This window comes from Rhinopithecus roxellana, chromosome 13, assembly GCF_007565055.1.
Source record: "Rhinopithecus roxellana isolate Shanxi Qingling chromosome 13, ASM756505v1, whole genome shotgun sequence".
In the NCBI taxonomy this organism is placed as follows: Eukaryota; Metazoa; Chordata; class Mammalia; order Primates; family Cercopithecidae; genus Rhinopithecus; species Rhinopithecus roxellana.
The window spans coordinates 120038675-120051336 of record NC_044561.1 but is presented as its reverse complement, the minus strand read 5'-3'; the positions used below and the strand labels follow the sequence as shown (position 1 = coordinate 120051336).

General features: G+C 46.7%; 1 protein-coding gene across 1 annotated transcript in view; it reads left to right on the top strand.

Annotated features, from left to right (window-relative positions):
• The first annotated feature begins 3235 nt into the window (after positions 1–3235).
• The window catches only part of SLC13A3 (solute carrier family 13 member 3), a 92632-nt gene continuing 83205 nt past the window's right edge, over positions 3236–12662 (top strand). Inside the window, exon 1 of the mRNA XM_010384168.2 lies at positions 3236–3381. Within this exon, the coding sequence (XP_010382470.1) occupies positions 3271–3381 (111 nt within the window). The 5' untranslated portion in view covers positions 3236–3270. The remainder of the gene's footprint in view (positions 3382–12662) is intronic.

Genomic DNA, 12662 nt, shown 5'->3' with positions numbered 1-12662 from the left:
TTATGTACATACAATGTAATACCTAGAACAATTACTAAAAAAAAACATGCAAATCACAAAAAAAAACAAAACGCTAAAAAAACGGACCAAGGCCCTGGATAGACATTTCTCTAAACAAGATATAGATGACCAGTAAACACATGGAAAGATGTTCAACATCAATAATCATTAGAGAAACGTACAACAAAATCAGAATGAGATACCACTTCACACCTATTAGGATGGCTATTATTTAAAAAATCACCGAAAATAAGTGTTGGTGAAGATGTGGTGAAACCGGAAGCCTTGCGCACTGTTTATGCGAATGTAAAAAACTGCAGCCTTTGTGAAAAACAGTATGGCCATTTCTCAATAATAATTTTTAAAAAGCACAGAATTACCTTATGATCCAGCAATTCCACTTCTGGGTATATACCCAAAAGAACTGAAAGCAGGGATTCAGACAGATACTCTTTGTACACCCATGTTTATAGCTGCATTACTCACAATAGCCAAAAGGTAGAAACAACCTAATGTCTGTCAACAAATGAATGGATAAACACGATATGGTATATCCATACAATGGAACATTATTCAGCCTTAAAAAGGAATTATGACACATGCTACAACATGGATGAGCCTTAAGGACACAAAGCTAGTGACAAAAGGATAAATATTCCATGATACCACTTGTATGAGTTATCCAGATTAATCAAATTTAGAGACAGAAAGCAGAATGATGGTTTCCAGAGGCTGTGGGAGGAGAGAATGAAGTTATTTTGTAATGAATACAGTGTTTCCAAACTGTAAAACGATTTCTTTCTTTCTTTCTTTTTTTTTTTTTTTGAGACGGAGTCTGTCTCTATCACCCAGGCTGGAGTGAGTGGCACTATCTTGGCTCACTGCAAGCTCCGCCTCCCGGATTCACGCCATTCTCCTGCCTCAGTCTCCCGAGTGGCTGGGACTACAGGCGCCCGCCACCACACCCGGCTAATTTTTTGTATTTTTGGTAGAGACGGGGTTTCACCATGTTAGCCAGGATGGTCTCCATCTCCTGACCTCGTGATCTGCCCGCCTCAGCCTCCCAAAGTGCTGGGATTACAGGCGTGAGCCACGGTGCCCGGCCTCAAAACTGTAAAACTTCTGACAAACTTGTCCAACCTGCCTTATTTTGTTGTTGTTGTTCTTTTTTTGTTTGTTTACTTGTTTTAGGCTTTTAGCAGCCTGAAGCCATGGTTTTTAGTTTCTGTCTCTAGTGTTGAGTGGAAAAGAGGGATGAGGAAGGGGCTTTACTGGCCCATCCAGAAACAGAAACTGAGAACCCATGACTGTATTCTCTCCTTTGGACATCTCTGTGAGAACAAAACAAGCTAAACACATGAGAAACTCTTTGGGATCTAAGGCTATGCAGAGAGCTTAACCCGATGATCCAAAGGAACAATTTGATAAATTTAACTACATCAAAATTAGAAATGTTTGCTTGGTGATATATAGTTAAGAGACTGAAAAGACAAGCTACAGATGGGGAGAAATATTTGCAAACAACATGACTGACAAAGGACTGACATCTAGAATTTGCAAAGAACCCTCAAAACTCAACAGTAAAAAACCAAATAATACAAGTAGAAAATGGGCAAATGACAGGGAAAGATAGTTCACCAAAGAGGATATAGAGATGGCAAATTCGCATGTGAAAAGATGTTAAACATCACTAACCATTAGGGAAATATAAATTAAAACCACAATGAGCTATCACTACATCCCCGTCAGAATGGTTAAAATAAAATAAACTGACACCACCAAACGTTGGCAAAGATGTGGAGAAATTGGATGATTCATACATTGTTGATGGAAATGCAAAATAGTACAATCACTTTGGAAGACAGGTTGACAGTGTCTTAAAAAGCTAAGCATTGCAAATACTGGGCAACCCAGAAGTTGCACTCCTGTATGGTTACCTGAGAGTAAATAGAAGTGAATAGAAGTGACTCACCCAGCTTAAAAAAAAAAAAAAAGAATAACTCAGCTGGGTATGGTGACTCACACCTGTGATCCCAGAACTCTGGGAGGCTGAGGTGGGTGGATTACGAGGCCAGGAGTTCAAGACCAGCCTGGTCAAAAATGGTGAAACCCTGTCTCTACTAAAAATACAAAAAAAAAAAAAAAAAATTAGCTGGACATGGTGGCACACGCCTGTAATCCCAGCTACTCAGGAGGCTGAGGCAGAAGAATTGCTTGAACCTGGGAGGCAGAGGTTGCAGGGAGCCGAGATCGCTCCACTGCACCCCAGCCTGGGTGACAGAGTGAGACTCCATCTCAAAAAAAAACTCATCAACAGCAGTAACTCCCGTTGAGCACATGCTCTGCCAGACACTGCACTCATCACATTACCTGTGTTATCTCATTTAAACTTCCTAACAACCTTCTTGTCTGGTGTAGACTATTTTTTAAAATTTAACTTTTATCTTAAGTTCAGGGGTACAGGCGCAGGTTTGTTGTATAGGTAAACTTGTGTCGTGGGGATTTGTTGTACAGATTATTTCATCATCCAGGTATTAAGCCTAGTGCCCATTAGTTATTTTTCCTGATCCTCTGTCTTCTCCCACCCTCCAGCCTCCGAAAGGCTTCAGTGTCAGTTGCTCCCCTCTATGTGTCCATGTGTTCTCATCATTTAGCTCCCCCTTATGAGTGAAAACATGAGGCATTTGGTTTTCTGTTCCTGTGTTGGTTTGCTGAGGATAATGGCCTCCAGCTCCATCCATGTTCCTGCAAAAAAACATGATGTCCTTCTTTTTGGTGGCTGCATAGTATTCCATGGTGTAGACTATTATTATCAACACTCCACTTTCAGGCTCAGAGGCTGTTGTTCAAGGCCACGCAGTTAGTAAGTGGCAGTGCCAGGATTTGAACCCAGGTAAAAGGAGTACGCACCTTAATCCTCGCCTTGTCATCCTCAGCCATCTCACAAGCGAGTAAACAGAGGCGAGGCGAGGATAAGCCAGCTGCCTCAGGCCACATTGCTGGGAAGCCGAGAGGCTGAGATCCAAGGCCACGCTGCCCTGCGGCTAGGGTCCCAGTTGCTAGTTCTCGTGCCTACCTTTCTCCAACATTCCCAGGCCTCTTTCACCCCGTCCCAGGGGCGCAGGCACCACCCTTTTCTTCCAGGAGGAGCAGGGAGAGGGCGGGTTCCCCAGCGCAGTCCCCTCCCCGACCCTCCCCCAGGCTTTAAGCCGGCGCAGGGGCCAGGCGGGGCAGTCCCGGGCCAGCCCGCTCCGCCCGGAGATCGCGCTGATGGCGGCGCTAGCGGCAGCGGCCAAGAAGGTGTGGAGCGCGCGGCGGCTGCTGGTGCTGCTGTTCACGCCGCTCGCGCTGCTGCCGGTGGTCTTCGCCCTCCCGCCCAAGGTAACGCCTCCTCCGCCTGTGCGCCCTGGGTCCGCCACAGGCGGGATCTTCTCCCAAGCCTCCAAGTTGGGAGACCGCTGAGGTCCCAGTGTAGACAGGCTCCAGCAGACCCCCTCGACCTCCCTCCCTTGTACCTGCCGCGGACCGCTGTGAACGCTCCTAACGCCTCTTCCCTCTTCCCAGCTGCTCCTTAGAGCTTGAGTCCCACTCTGCCGTCTGGATCTCACTTCCTTGGAAATAATTTCATTTTGTTTCAGAGACAGGTTCTCGCCTGTCACCCAGGCTGGAGTGCGGTGGTGTGATCATAGCTCACTGCAGCCTCCAACTTCTGGACTCAAGCGATCCTCCTTCCGCAGCCTCCCTAGTGGCTAGAACTACAGGTGCATGCCCAGCTAATTTTTTTTTTTTTTAAATAGAGATAGGGTCTCGCTATGTTGTCCAGGCTGGTCTCGATCTCCTGGAATCAAGACATTCTCCCACCTTGGTCTCCCATATGCTGGGATTACAGGCGTGAGCCACTGTGTCTAACAGAATTCTTTCTTTCCTGAGGTCTAATTCTGTGCTTGGTGCTGTGTTGCACATTTCACTTGACAGTCACAGTGAACACTTACTGTGTGCCACGCTGTTTGACCTGGGGCAAGTCACTTAACCTCTCTGAACTTCAGTTTACTCATGTGTAAAAATGGGAGAAATGGTAATGCCCACCAATAGAGCAATATATGTAAATCTCTTGTAACTAAACCTGGTACAGAATAAAGGTCTAATAAGCAGTGGCTGGTCTTTTTCTGCACCAGGTCCTTACATGATGAGGACGGTAAGATTCATGAGTGCTTACTAGGGTTGAGGATTTGCCTTTTGCTCATAACTTTATTTAATCATTTCAGTGCCTCTCAGAGGGGAAAGATTATTTGACCCATTTTCCAGAGGAGAAAACCAAGGCTCAGAGAGAGAAAGTGACTTGCTCAGAGTCACACAGCAACTGACTGTGTCGGTATTCAGTCCCCAGCTTGTTGGAATCCAGAACCCTAGCTGTTTTCAGTCTCCCTAAGGAAGTAGCACCTATAAGATCAAAGACCGCAGGTGGAGGTCAGGAGTCATAACTGAAATCAACACTAGTAGGGGCTGGAAGAAGATGGTATCACAGGTCCCTTTTGGGTCCTTCACCTGTGCCCACCCCAGCCAGGGCATCATGAGAGGGCACTGGGCTTGTAACATAAGGCTTCTACCTCCAGGGAGTTGCTTCACCATCTCTCAGTGAGATATTAAATGTTCACAAAAATAAAAGTAAAGAGAAGGTGTAATTTAGGGTGCATTACCCAGCACTGATCAGCTGAGACCAGGGAGGTTCTCCTGGAAGAAGGAGCTCTCCGTGGGCACATGCAGTAAGAAGATGACACCAGGTGGTTCCAAGGAGACCCAGGGCTAACACATAGCAAGTTCAATAGTGTGGAATTATCTAAGCTATTAGACTTTCTCGACATGGAAGAGAAAAACACAATAAATGATGGAATAAAGATGAGGTCACCTTTTCAAAAACCAGCCCACCCCAGGCCACTTTCTGACCTGTGGATCTTAACATCCTGGACCAATCTCTTTTCCTCTTTGGGTTTTGCTTCCCCATAAACTGGAGCAATTACACCGCTAGCTTCTGGGATTGATGTGAGAGGTTGAGTAAGGCTTTGTGAAACATCTTTGGTGTAAGTGTAGCTGGCTGAGCCTTGACTGGTTGCTGTCTGCAAGGCCCTAGGCAGAGCCCTCTGGCAAGAAGAGACAAAACACGGAGTCTCTATTCTCAGCAGGGGTCACGATAGCTTCTCTCTGCTCTGTTCTCTAGCAAGAGCATGAGCCCAGGAGCAGATCCAAGGGTTATGGGGCCTGGAGCATAGACTTGAGGGGGTCTCTTTAAGAAAATGAATACAGATTTACAAATACAAGATTCAGCACAAGGCTTGGGAGAGGCTCTGAAGCTTGAGCTTCACAAAGTATCCTCTTCCTGTCTGAACCCCAACATGCACAATTGAATGGAAGGCAGGGAGAGATAACAGGGAGAGCCCCTGGGATGTAACCCCCCATGATGGTGCTAAGCCTGATGAGGAAAGTGTTTTATTGAATGCTTAGCTCTTACAATGTGCTAGGGGCCATGCTAGGAGCTTGTCAGGCTTGTCCCATGTAAGGCCCACAACAACCAGAGAGGTAGCTGTTATTTGCATCCCTATTTGACAGGTGAAGAAACAGAAGCTCAGCAGGGTTAGGTGACTTGCCTAAGGGCACATAGGTGCTACAAAACCAGCATGTTGAGTCTGTACTTTGTGTGTGTGTGTGTGTGTGTGTGTGTGTGTGAGATAGGGTCTTGCTCTGTCACCCAAGCTGGAGTGCAGTGGCACAGTCTCGGCTCACTGCAATCTCCACCTCCCAGGCTTAAGCCATCCTCCTGTCTCAGCCTCCTAGAAGGCTGGGACTACCAGCTCCTGCCACCACACCTGGCTAATTTTTATATTTTTAGTAGAGATGGGGTTTCACTATGTCACCCAGGCTGGTCTCAAACTCCTAGACTCAAGCGATCCACCAGCCTCGGCCTCCTAAAGCGCTGGGATTACAGGCAAGAGTCTGTACTTCTTTCTAACTGCTGTGCCTTACATGCTCTTCTTAGTGATAATTCAATACAAACCACTCCTTTGTTCCCTACAGTTCCCTTGTGGGGACCCTTTATATGGCTCTAGATGTCACTGCCTCTTTAAGTGGTTGATGAACCAGGGCCTCCTCCCAGGAGGCAGGTCTGGCTCTTTGGAGGACCTTAGCCTCCCTCAAAATTTCTATTGGCATGCCTGAAGCCCCCTCTCCCATATAACAATATTTATATGACTATCATTATTAGATTCTCTGACATTAAGAACAGACGTGTTTCTCAATCTAATATACAATGTGAATAAAAAGTATCCTTAGAAAACACCACTGTCTTTATTGATCTGGGACATATATTTAACCCATTTCCCATTTAGAAAAAAAAAAAAATGTGCAGCTCACTGCCAGTGCAGTATTCTCGGGGCAAAACGGGAAATGGGTTAAAGCAAGCACAGTAGGTTTGCTATGCACACGGAGCTTCAAGACAATTCTGGTCATCTTAACCAGTCACTCCCTGTGAGAGCCTCCTCAGACAGAGGCTGGTGGACTAACTTCAAAACATGCTTGCTGGGCAGTTCAAGACAGGCATCCTCAGCGTCCACTCCAACATCAGATTGCCACTTAGCCTCTTCCACATGGATATTCTGGTGCCACGAATGCAGACTGTATTGTACACATGGGTTACTAACAAATTGCAAAATTGCAGATATCAGATCAGGAAAGAAGTTGGAGGTGCTTGGTCATTTGTCACTTACCAGGCAGTGTGGAGTAGGAGACAACCCCTCTTTGGGGCCTGGGTTTCCAGCTTGATGACGTCTCCTATCCACTGCTGCTTTGCTGTTCTAGGAGTCTGTGTAGTCGAGAGGATTGGTCCTCATGCACCTGCCCTGGTGACTGGTGAGCTTGTCTTTGGGAAGGCTGGAGTCAATCTGCAGAGCAGCGCTGAAAGGGAACAATTCTTACATTATGTCCTCTGGCTCAGAAATGCTGTCAGCAGGGGTGAAAAGGAGTGGGATGAGCTCTGGAATGCATGGCTGCCACTTCCAGCAACACTGGGGATCCTAGCTCTTGCTATGAAGAGTGCTGGGGGCTCAGGAAGTGGGGATGCTACTCCAGGGACTACATCAACGTTTTCCAAGAATGGCCATCCTGGGAGTTAGAGGTTTGGGGAGCGATCTTAGCTAGCGGACACAGATGGGACTGTTATTAATAAAACAGGCTTGCAAATAAGCTCCAGCCCCACGTTTGCAGAAAAGCCTTGCCCCCTTTCTTGCCTTATGCCCCCTGAGAGCAAATTAAATGATACTGACCACCTGTCCAAGAGGAGTTCTTAACACTGGGGACTCACAGGTGGTTCTAAAGATGCTCTAAGAAGGAAGAGTTTAGGGATGTTCTTGGCAAGGCTGCTGCAGAGTGTTGTACAGGTTGTGCACTGCACAAGGTGCTTGAGGAGGCAAGTGAGGCTGAACCAACCTGCATTCCACATGCCAAGCTGTGCATCCTGGTGCAAAGCTTGGTTCCACCTGAGGAAGGGCCTTTTATTCTAATTTGCACAAAGATGTCACGTTGGCCAACAACAGACTTGCTGGGGTAGGGATCTTTTGGGGGGATGGTAGTACACCTGTAAGGCCAGAGGCCCCGTTTCTTGCGTTTGCCTAATTTGTGGGCAGGTAGATGACCAGGAAGATGGTCCTTTCATTCCCAGTTTTAAGGCTTTGGAATCAGAACTGCATTCGCATTCCACATACTTGCTGGGCAAGTCATTTTATATTTCTGGCCTTAGTTTCTTCATTTATAACAGAGCCATAATGTTATATTCCTTCTCAGTTATTTTCTGGCCTCAATGAGTTAATACATTGTGCCTGTACTATAAATTCTTAGTTTTTTATGTAATGCTGAAAATATGTTTCAGTTCTCCCATTTTGCAGATGATGAAATTGAGGCTCAGATAGGTTAAATGATGGAGGGAACATGGACGTTAGAGTTGAGAAGACCTGGATTTGTGTCATGGCTCTGAAACCATGAAAGAGGGGAACCTGGGCTGGAGACCTTGATTTTCTGAGCCTGAGTCTCATTTGCGAAGTGGGGAGGACTCACACCCTCTCATTCTGTTACGAGAATTGGGGGAAGATACAGGAGGTGTCCAGAGCAGTGCCCAGCATATAGTGGGAGTTTATAATTAGAGCAGTAGCCACACATTTTTCTCACATTTACCAAATGCTGTTTTACATGCGTCTCAAATTTCAACTCACTTACTCTTCACATCAGATGTAGGAGGTTCAAACAATAATTATCCCCATTTTTAGAGATGAGGAAGGTGAGGCACAGAAAGGTTAAATTCCCAAGGTCACGCAGCTACTAAACACTACTTCGGTCACTCCTCCTCCTTCTCTCTTGGTCCTGGATTTTGGAAGTGAGGGTGGCCAGGGTTCAGAGAGGCCCTTGAGTTTTCCCCAGTAGAGGTTTTCCAGAAAAAAACTGTAAGTCCAGCTCTGCGGATTGAGCACCTTCTCTGGCCAGACACTGCCTGCTGCTTTTAACTTCTGTCATCTCATTTGAGCCTCAGGGAGCTCAGACAGGGAGTTTTCCCACATGCACCCCGGAATGGAGTGAGTCTGGTTTGCTTTCCATCATCCAAATACCATTCACATAATTTTTGCCAGAGTCCCTCACCACTCAATATTATTTACTTAATTACATTCCTGTTATTTATTCTTTTTACATTAATGTCTTACTGCCCTCACCTTTAAAAAAAAAACTTAAATGCAATGACTTTAAAAGATTTTATGCGGGCCGGGCGCGGTAGCTCAAGCCTGTAATCCCAGCACTTTGGGAGGCTGAGACAGGCGGATCACGAGGTCAGGAGATCAAGACCATCCTGGCTAACTATGTGAAACCCCGTCTCTACTAAAAAATACAAAAAACTAGCCAGGCGAGGTGGTGGGCGCCTATAGTCCCAGCTACTGGGGAGGCTGAGGCAGGAGAATGGCGTGAACCCGAAAGGCGGAGCTTGCAGTGAGCTGAGATCCAGCCACTGCACTCCAGTTTGGGCGACAGAGCGAGACTCCGTCTCAAAAAAAAAAAAAAAAGAAAAAAAAAAGATTTTATGTGGGTATCAGATATGGAAAACCAGGATCATCATGGATGATTAGGAGAAGAAAACTAAGAATAAATAGGTAAATATTTAATGCTGATTAATACTGGGTACATACTGCCTGGTTGAAGCTGTGGGCCTGCGACCTGCCCTCTCTTTGTTGCAAAGGGAGGGATATCATCAAGTGAGGCATTAAAGACAAACTAGTACCAAACTGAGACTTTGCTTTAGAAATAATGAGAGGGATTAGAAGGGAGGTAACCTCACTGTTCCACCCAAAGTCTTCTGGAGTTGGCTTTTTATGTTTCAAGAAATATTGGACCCATAGCCTGGAAATGTGCCTTGTCTGGGGATGCTGAAGTTGACTCACAGGCCCAGCTCCTCAGTTTCCTCATCTGTACACAGATGGCCTTCTTGCCACCATGAAGCTTGGTGAGCTGTTAAGTAAAGGAAGTCTGTGGCACGTGGCCAGCTGAACAGTGACCCACCAAAGATGTCGGTGTCCGAATCCCCTGAACCACTGAATGTTACTTTCTATGGAAAAAAAGGGCTTTGCAGATGTGATTAGGTAAAGGATCTTGAAACAGGGAGATGATCGTGCAGTATCCAGGTGGACCTGATGTGATCCACAAGGGGCTTTCTGAGAGGCAGGCAGGAGAATTTGGAGTCAGAAGGTAATAGCATGATGGAAGCAGAGGGAGAAAAAGCAATGTGATGTGGGGCTGTGAGCTAAGGAATGCAGGTGGTCTCCAGAAGCTGGAACAGGCAAGGAATGGATTCTCTCTCCTGGCGCTTCCAGGAGGAACCAGCCTGGCCGACACCTTGACTTTAGCCTAGTGAAAATGATTTCAGAATTCTGGCCTCCAAAACTCTAAAAGAATACATTTGTGTTTCTTAAGCCATTCCATTTGGGGTCATTTGTTAGAGCAGCAAGAAAAGATGAATACATGGCAAAACCACCCCACCAGACTGGTTCTCCTAGGAGCGGTTGGGAAGTTTAGCCCCTTGTCTGCCTCTCAATTTTGATACATCTATTGCCCATAATTCCCAGATGTGTCCCATCATGTGGACCCCGTGTTCCTGGGGTGCAAACCCTGGTGTTCAGGAGAGAGCCTGGCTTCGTCAAAAAGGTTCCAGGCTTTTGGTTCATTTGGATACGAATTCATCCCTGGCCTCTGCCCTGATGAGCTGTGTGATGCAGGAAGAGTGTCTTCACCTCTCTGAACCCAGTTTCCCAGCTGAAAGATGGAAATGTCCACAGTCTTTTCCTCACAGGATTTTACAATGAATAAATAAGTTCATAGATGCAAAACGTGTCTCAGAGGACATGTAAATTTTATTTTATTTTTTGGCAATTTAACCTTTACACATGCTTTTCTGGGTGGGATCTTTGAAACTGATTTGGAAAAAGAAAAGGAGATGCTGGTAGCATTTGGTGCGAAGGACTGTGTTGAAATTGTCAGTCCCGTGCCTCAGTTTTCTCATCTGGAGATTGGGTCTGATCATTTTTCAACCTCATAGTGTTGTGGGGAGGAAATGGGTTCATATGTTTGAGGCACTTAGTAGAGTGCTGACTTGTATGTAGCTAGCACTCAGTAACTGTCAGCTATTATTGTTACAGTTGCCATCGTAACATTTCAGAGCTGGTGAGCATTCTAGTTTAACCCCCACAAAAAGGAAACTGAGGCCCAGAAAAGGAAGTTAATTTTCCAAAGGCTTCAGTGAGGGGCAGGGCAGGGATGAGCACTTCCATCCCCTTCTCCAGGGAGTACCTTGTCTCAGGCATCGGTCATCAATGTTTTTATTCTAATTGATTAATTAATTATTGTTGAGACAGGGTCTTTCTCTGTCGCCCAGGCTGGCGTGCAGTGGCGTGATCCCGGCTCACTGCAGCTTCTGCCTCCTGGGCTCAAGTGATCCTCTCACATCAGCCTCCCAAGTGGCTGGGACTACACGCATACATCACTACGCCTGGCTCATTTTTGTATTTTTTGTAGAGATGGAGTGATGCCATTCAACGGGTCTCAAACTCCTGGGCTCAAGCTATCTGCCCCCTCAGCCTCCTAGAATTCTGGGATTAGAGGCACGAGCAACCGTATCTGGCCTCATCAATGTTTTATGCTAAAGACATTTCATTTCATCTCTGATGGCTAACTTCTAGATGACAAGTGAGAGGGGTCAGAGGTCAAGCTCACTTATTTCTATTCAGATCATAGCTAGCTCTCAAAAAGGGTAAGGACAGTTCATGTTTACTCTGTGTTTATTAGGAGCTCTGGTCCCCATTTCCTTGCTGATCCCATCTTCCAACCCCACTCCACCTCTCACGCCCTCTGCTCCCACCACTCTGGCTTTCTTACTGCTCCTTAATCCAGGGACAGGGACAGGCTGCGACTCACCATAAAGCTCTGGGGTCAGGCTGGCTAGCTGGGAAGGCTTCTTGTCTCTGACTGGCTTTGCACTTGGACTGGACGTGGTGAGATGAAGAGAGGAAAGAAGGGTGCTCCTGGATAATGGGAAGAGCAAGAGGCCAGGAGCAGGAAGAGTCCTGAGGGCAAGGAGTTCATCTTCCCAACTCTTTAGATGCAGACTTCCAGTGCACAGCGACCCAGGAGGGCAGAAACTGGCAAAAGCAACCATAGACTGAGAACCTACTAAGCGCCAGGTGTTGTGCTGAGTACTTCACATACATTGCAGCCAATGCTTAGAACATCCAGACAAGGGAGGCCTATGAGGAGGCAACCAAAGGTCAGCACAGTGCAGTGTTGTACCCCAAGGTCCCCAGCTGGTGAGTAGAATTTAAAATGACACGCACGTTCACAGCTGTGGCCCCAGGGCCCTGGGTCATCCAGCTGCTGCCCACCTGTCCCCTTGTGTCTGTTTTAATGGTAATGAAATTTGTTTTAATCAGGTATGATAAACACACAGACACAGGAATCAACATCATTAAAGTTTTTCTACTCACACGGCCCTAGAAGCAGGAGGCATACCAGGCCACACAGGGCCACACAGGGAAGCAGCAGCGTCCGTTGGGAGGCAGGGGAATAAGAGGAAACATGGGCATGAGCCTTTACTGTGGGCCATATGTTCGGGCAAGGCAGGGTGGGCAGGTTTAGGATTGGCTAGTTAGTTTGAATCATTTCAGTGGCTCTGGGGCATAGGGGCTTCCCCTAGTTGTCTTGTACCTGGCTCTGGGGTGATTACGGCAGGTGGATTCATGTGAGAGCCCTCAAAAAGAGGTGGTAGGGAGTATGGGGTCTGGACTGGTTGTTTCGCGTATGAAGGAACGCTTGTAGGCTAGTAGTTCGTTATTTCTAGGAATGTGCTAGCCCTGGGAAGGGGCAGTCCCTCCGGGGTCTCAGAGCCTCAAATATAGAAATTAGAAAACATGATTTTACAGCTTCCCATGCCCTTCTCTTTTCTCACTGTGTCCCAGCCTCAGGGGCCTTCTTTTGGTTCTTCAAAGCTGCCAGGCTCGCTCCTGCCTCAGGCCCTTTGCACTTTCTTCCCTGGACCACTCTTGCCCCAGATCTTCCACAGCTGGGTGCTTCTGGTCATTTAGGTCTCG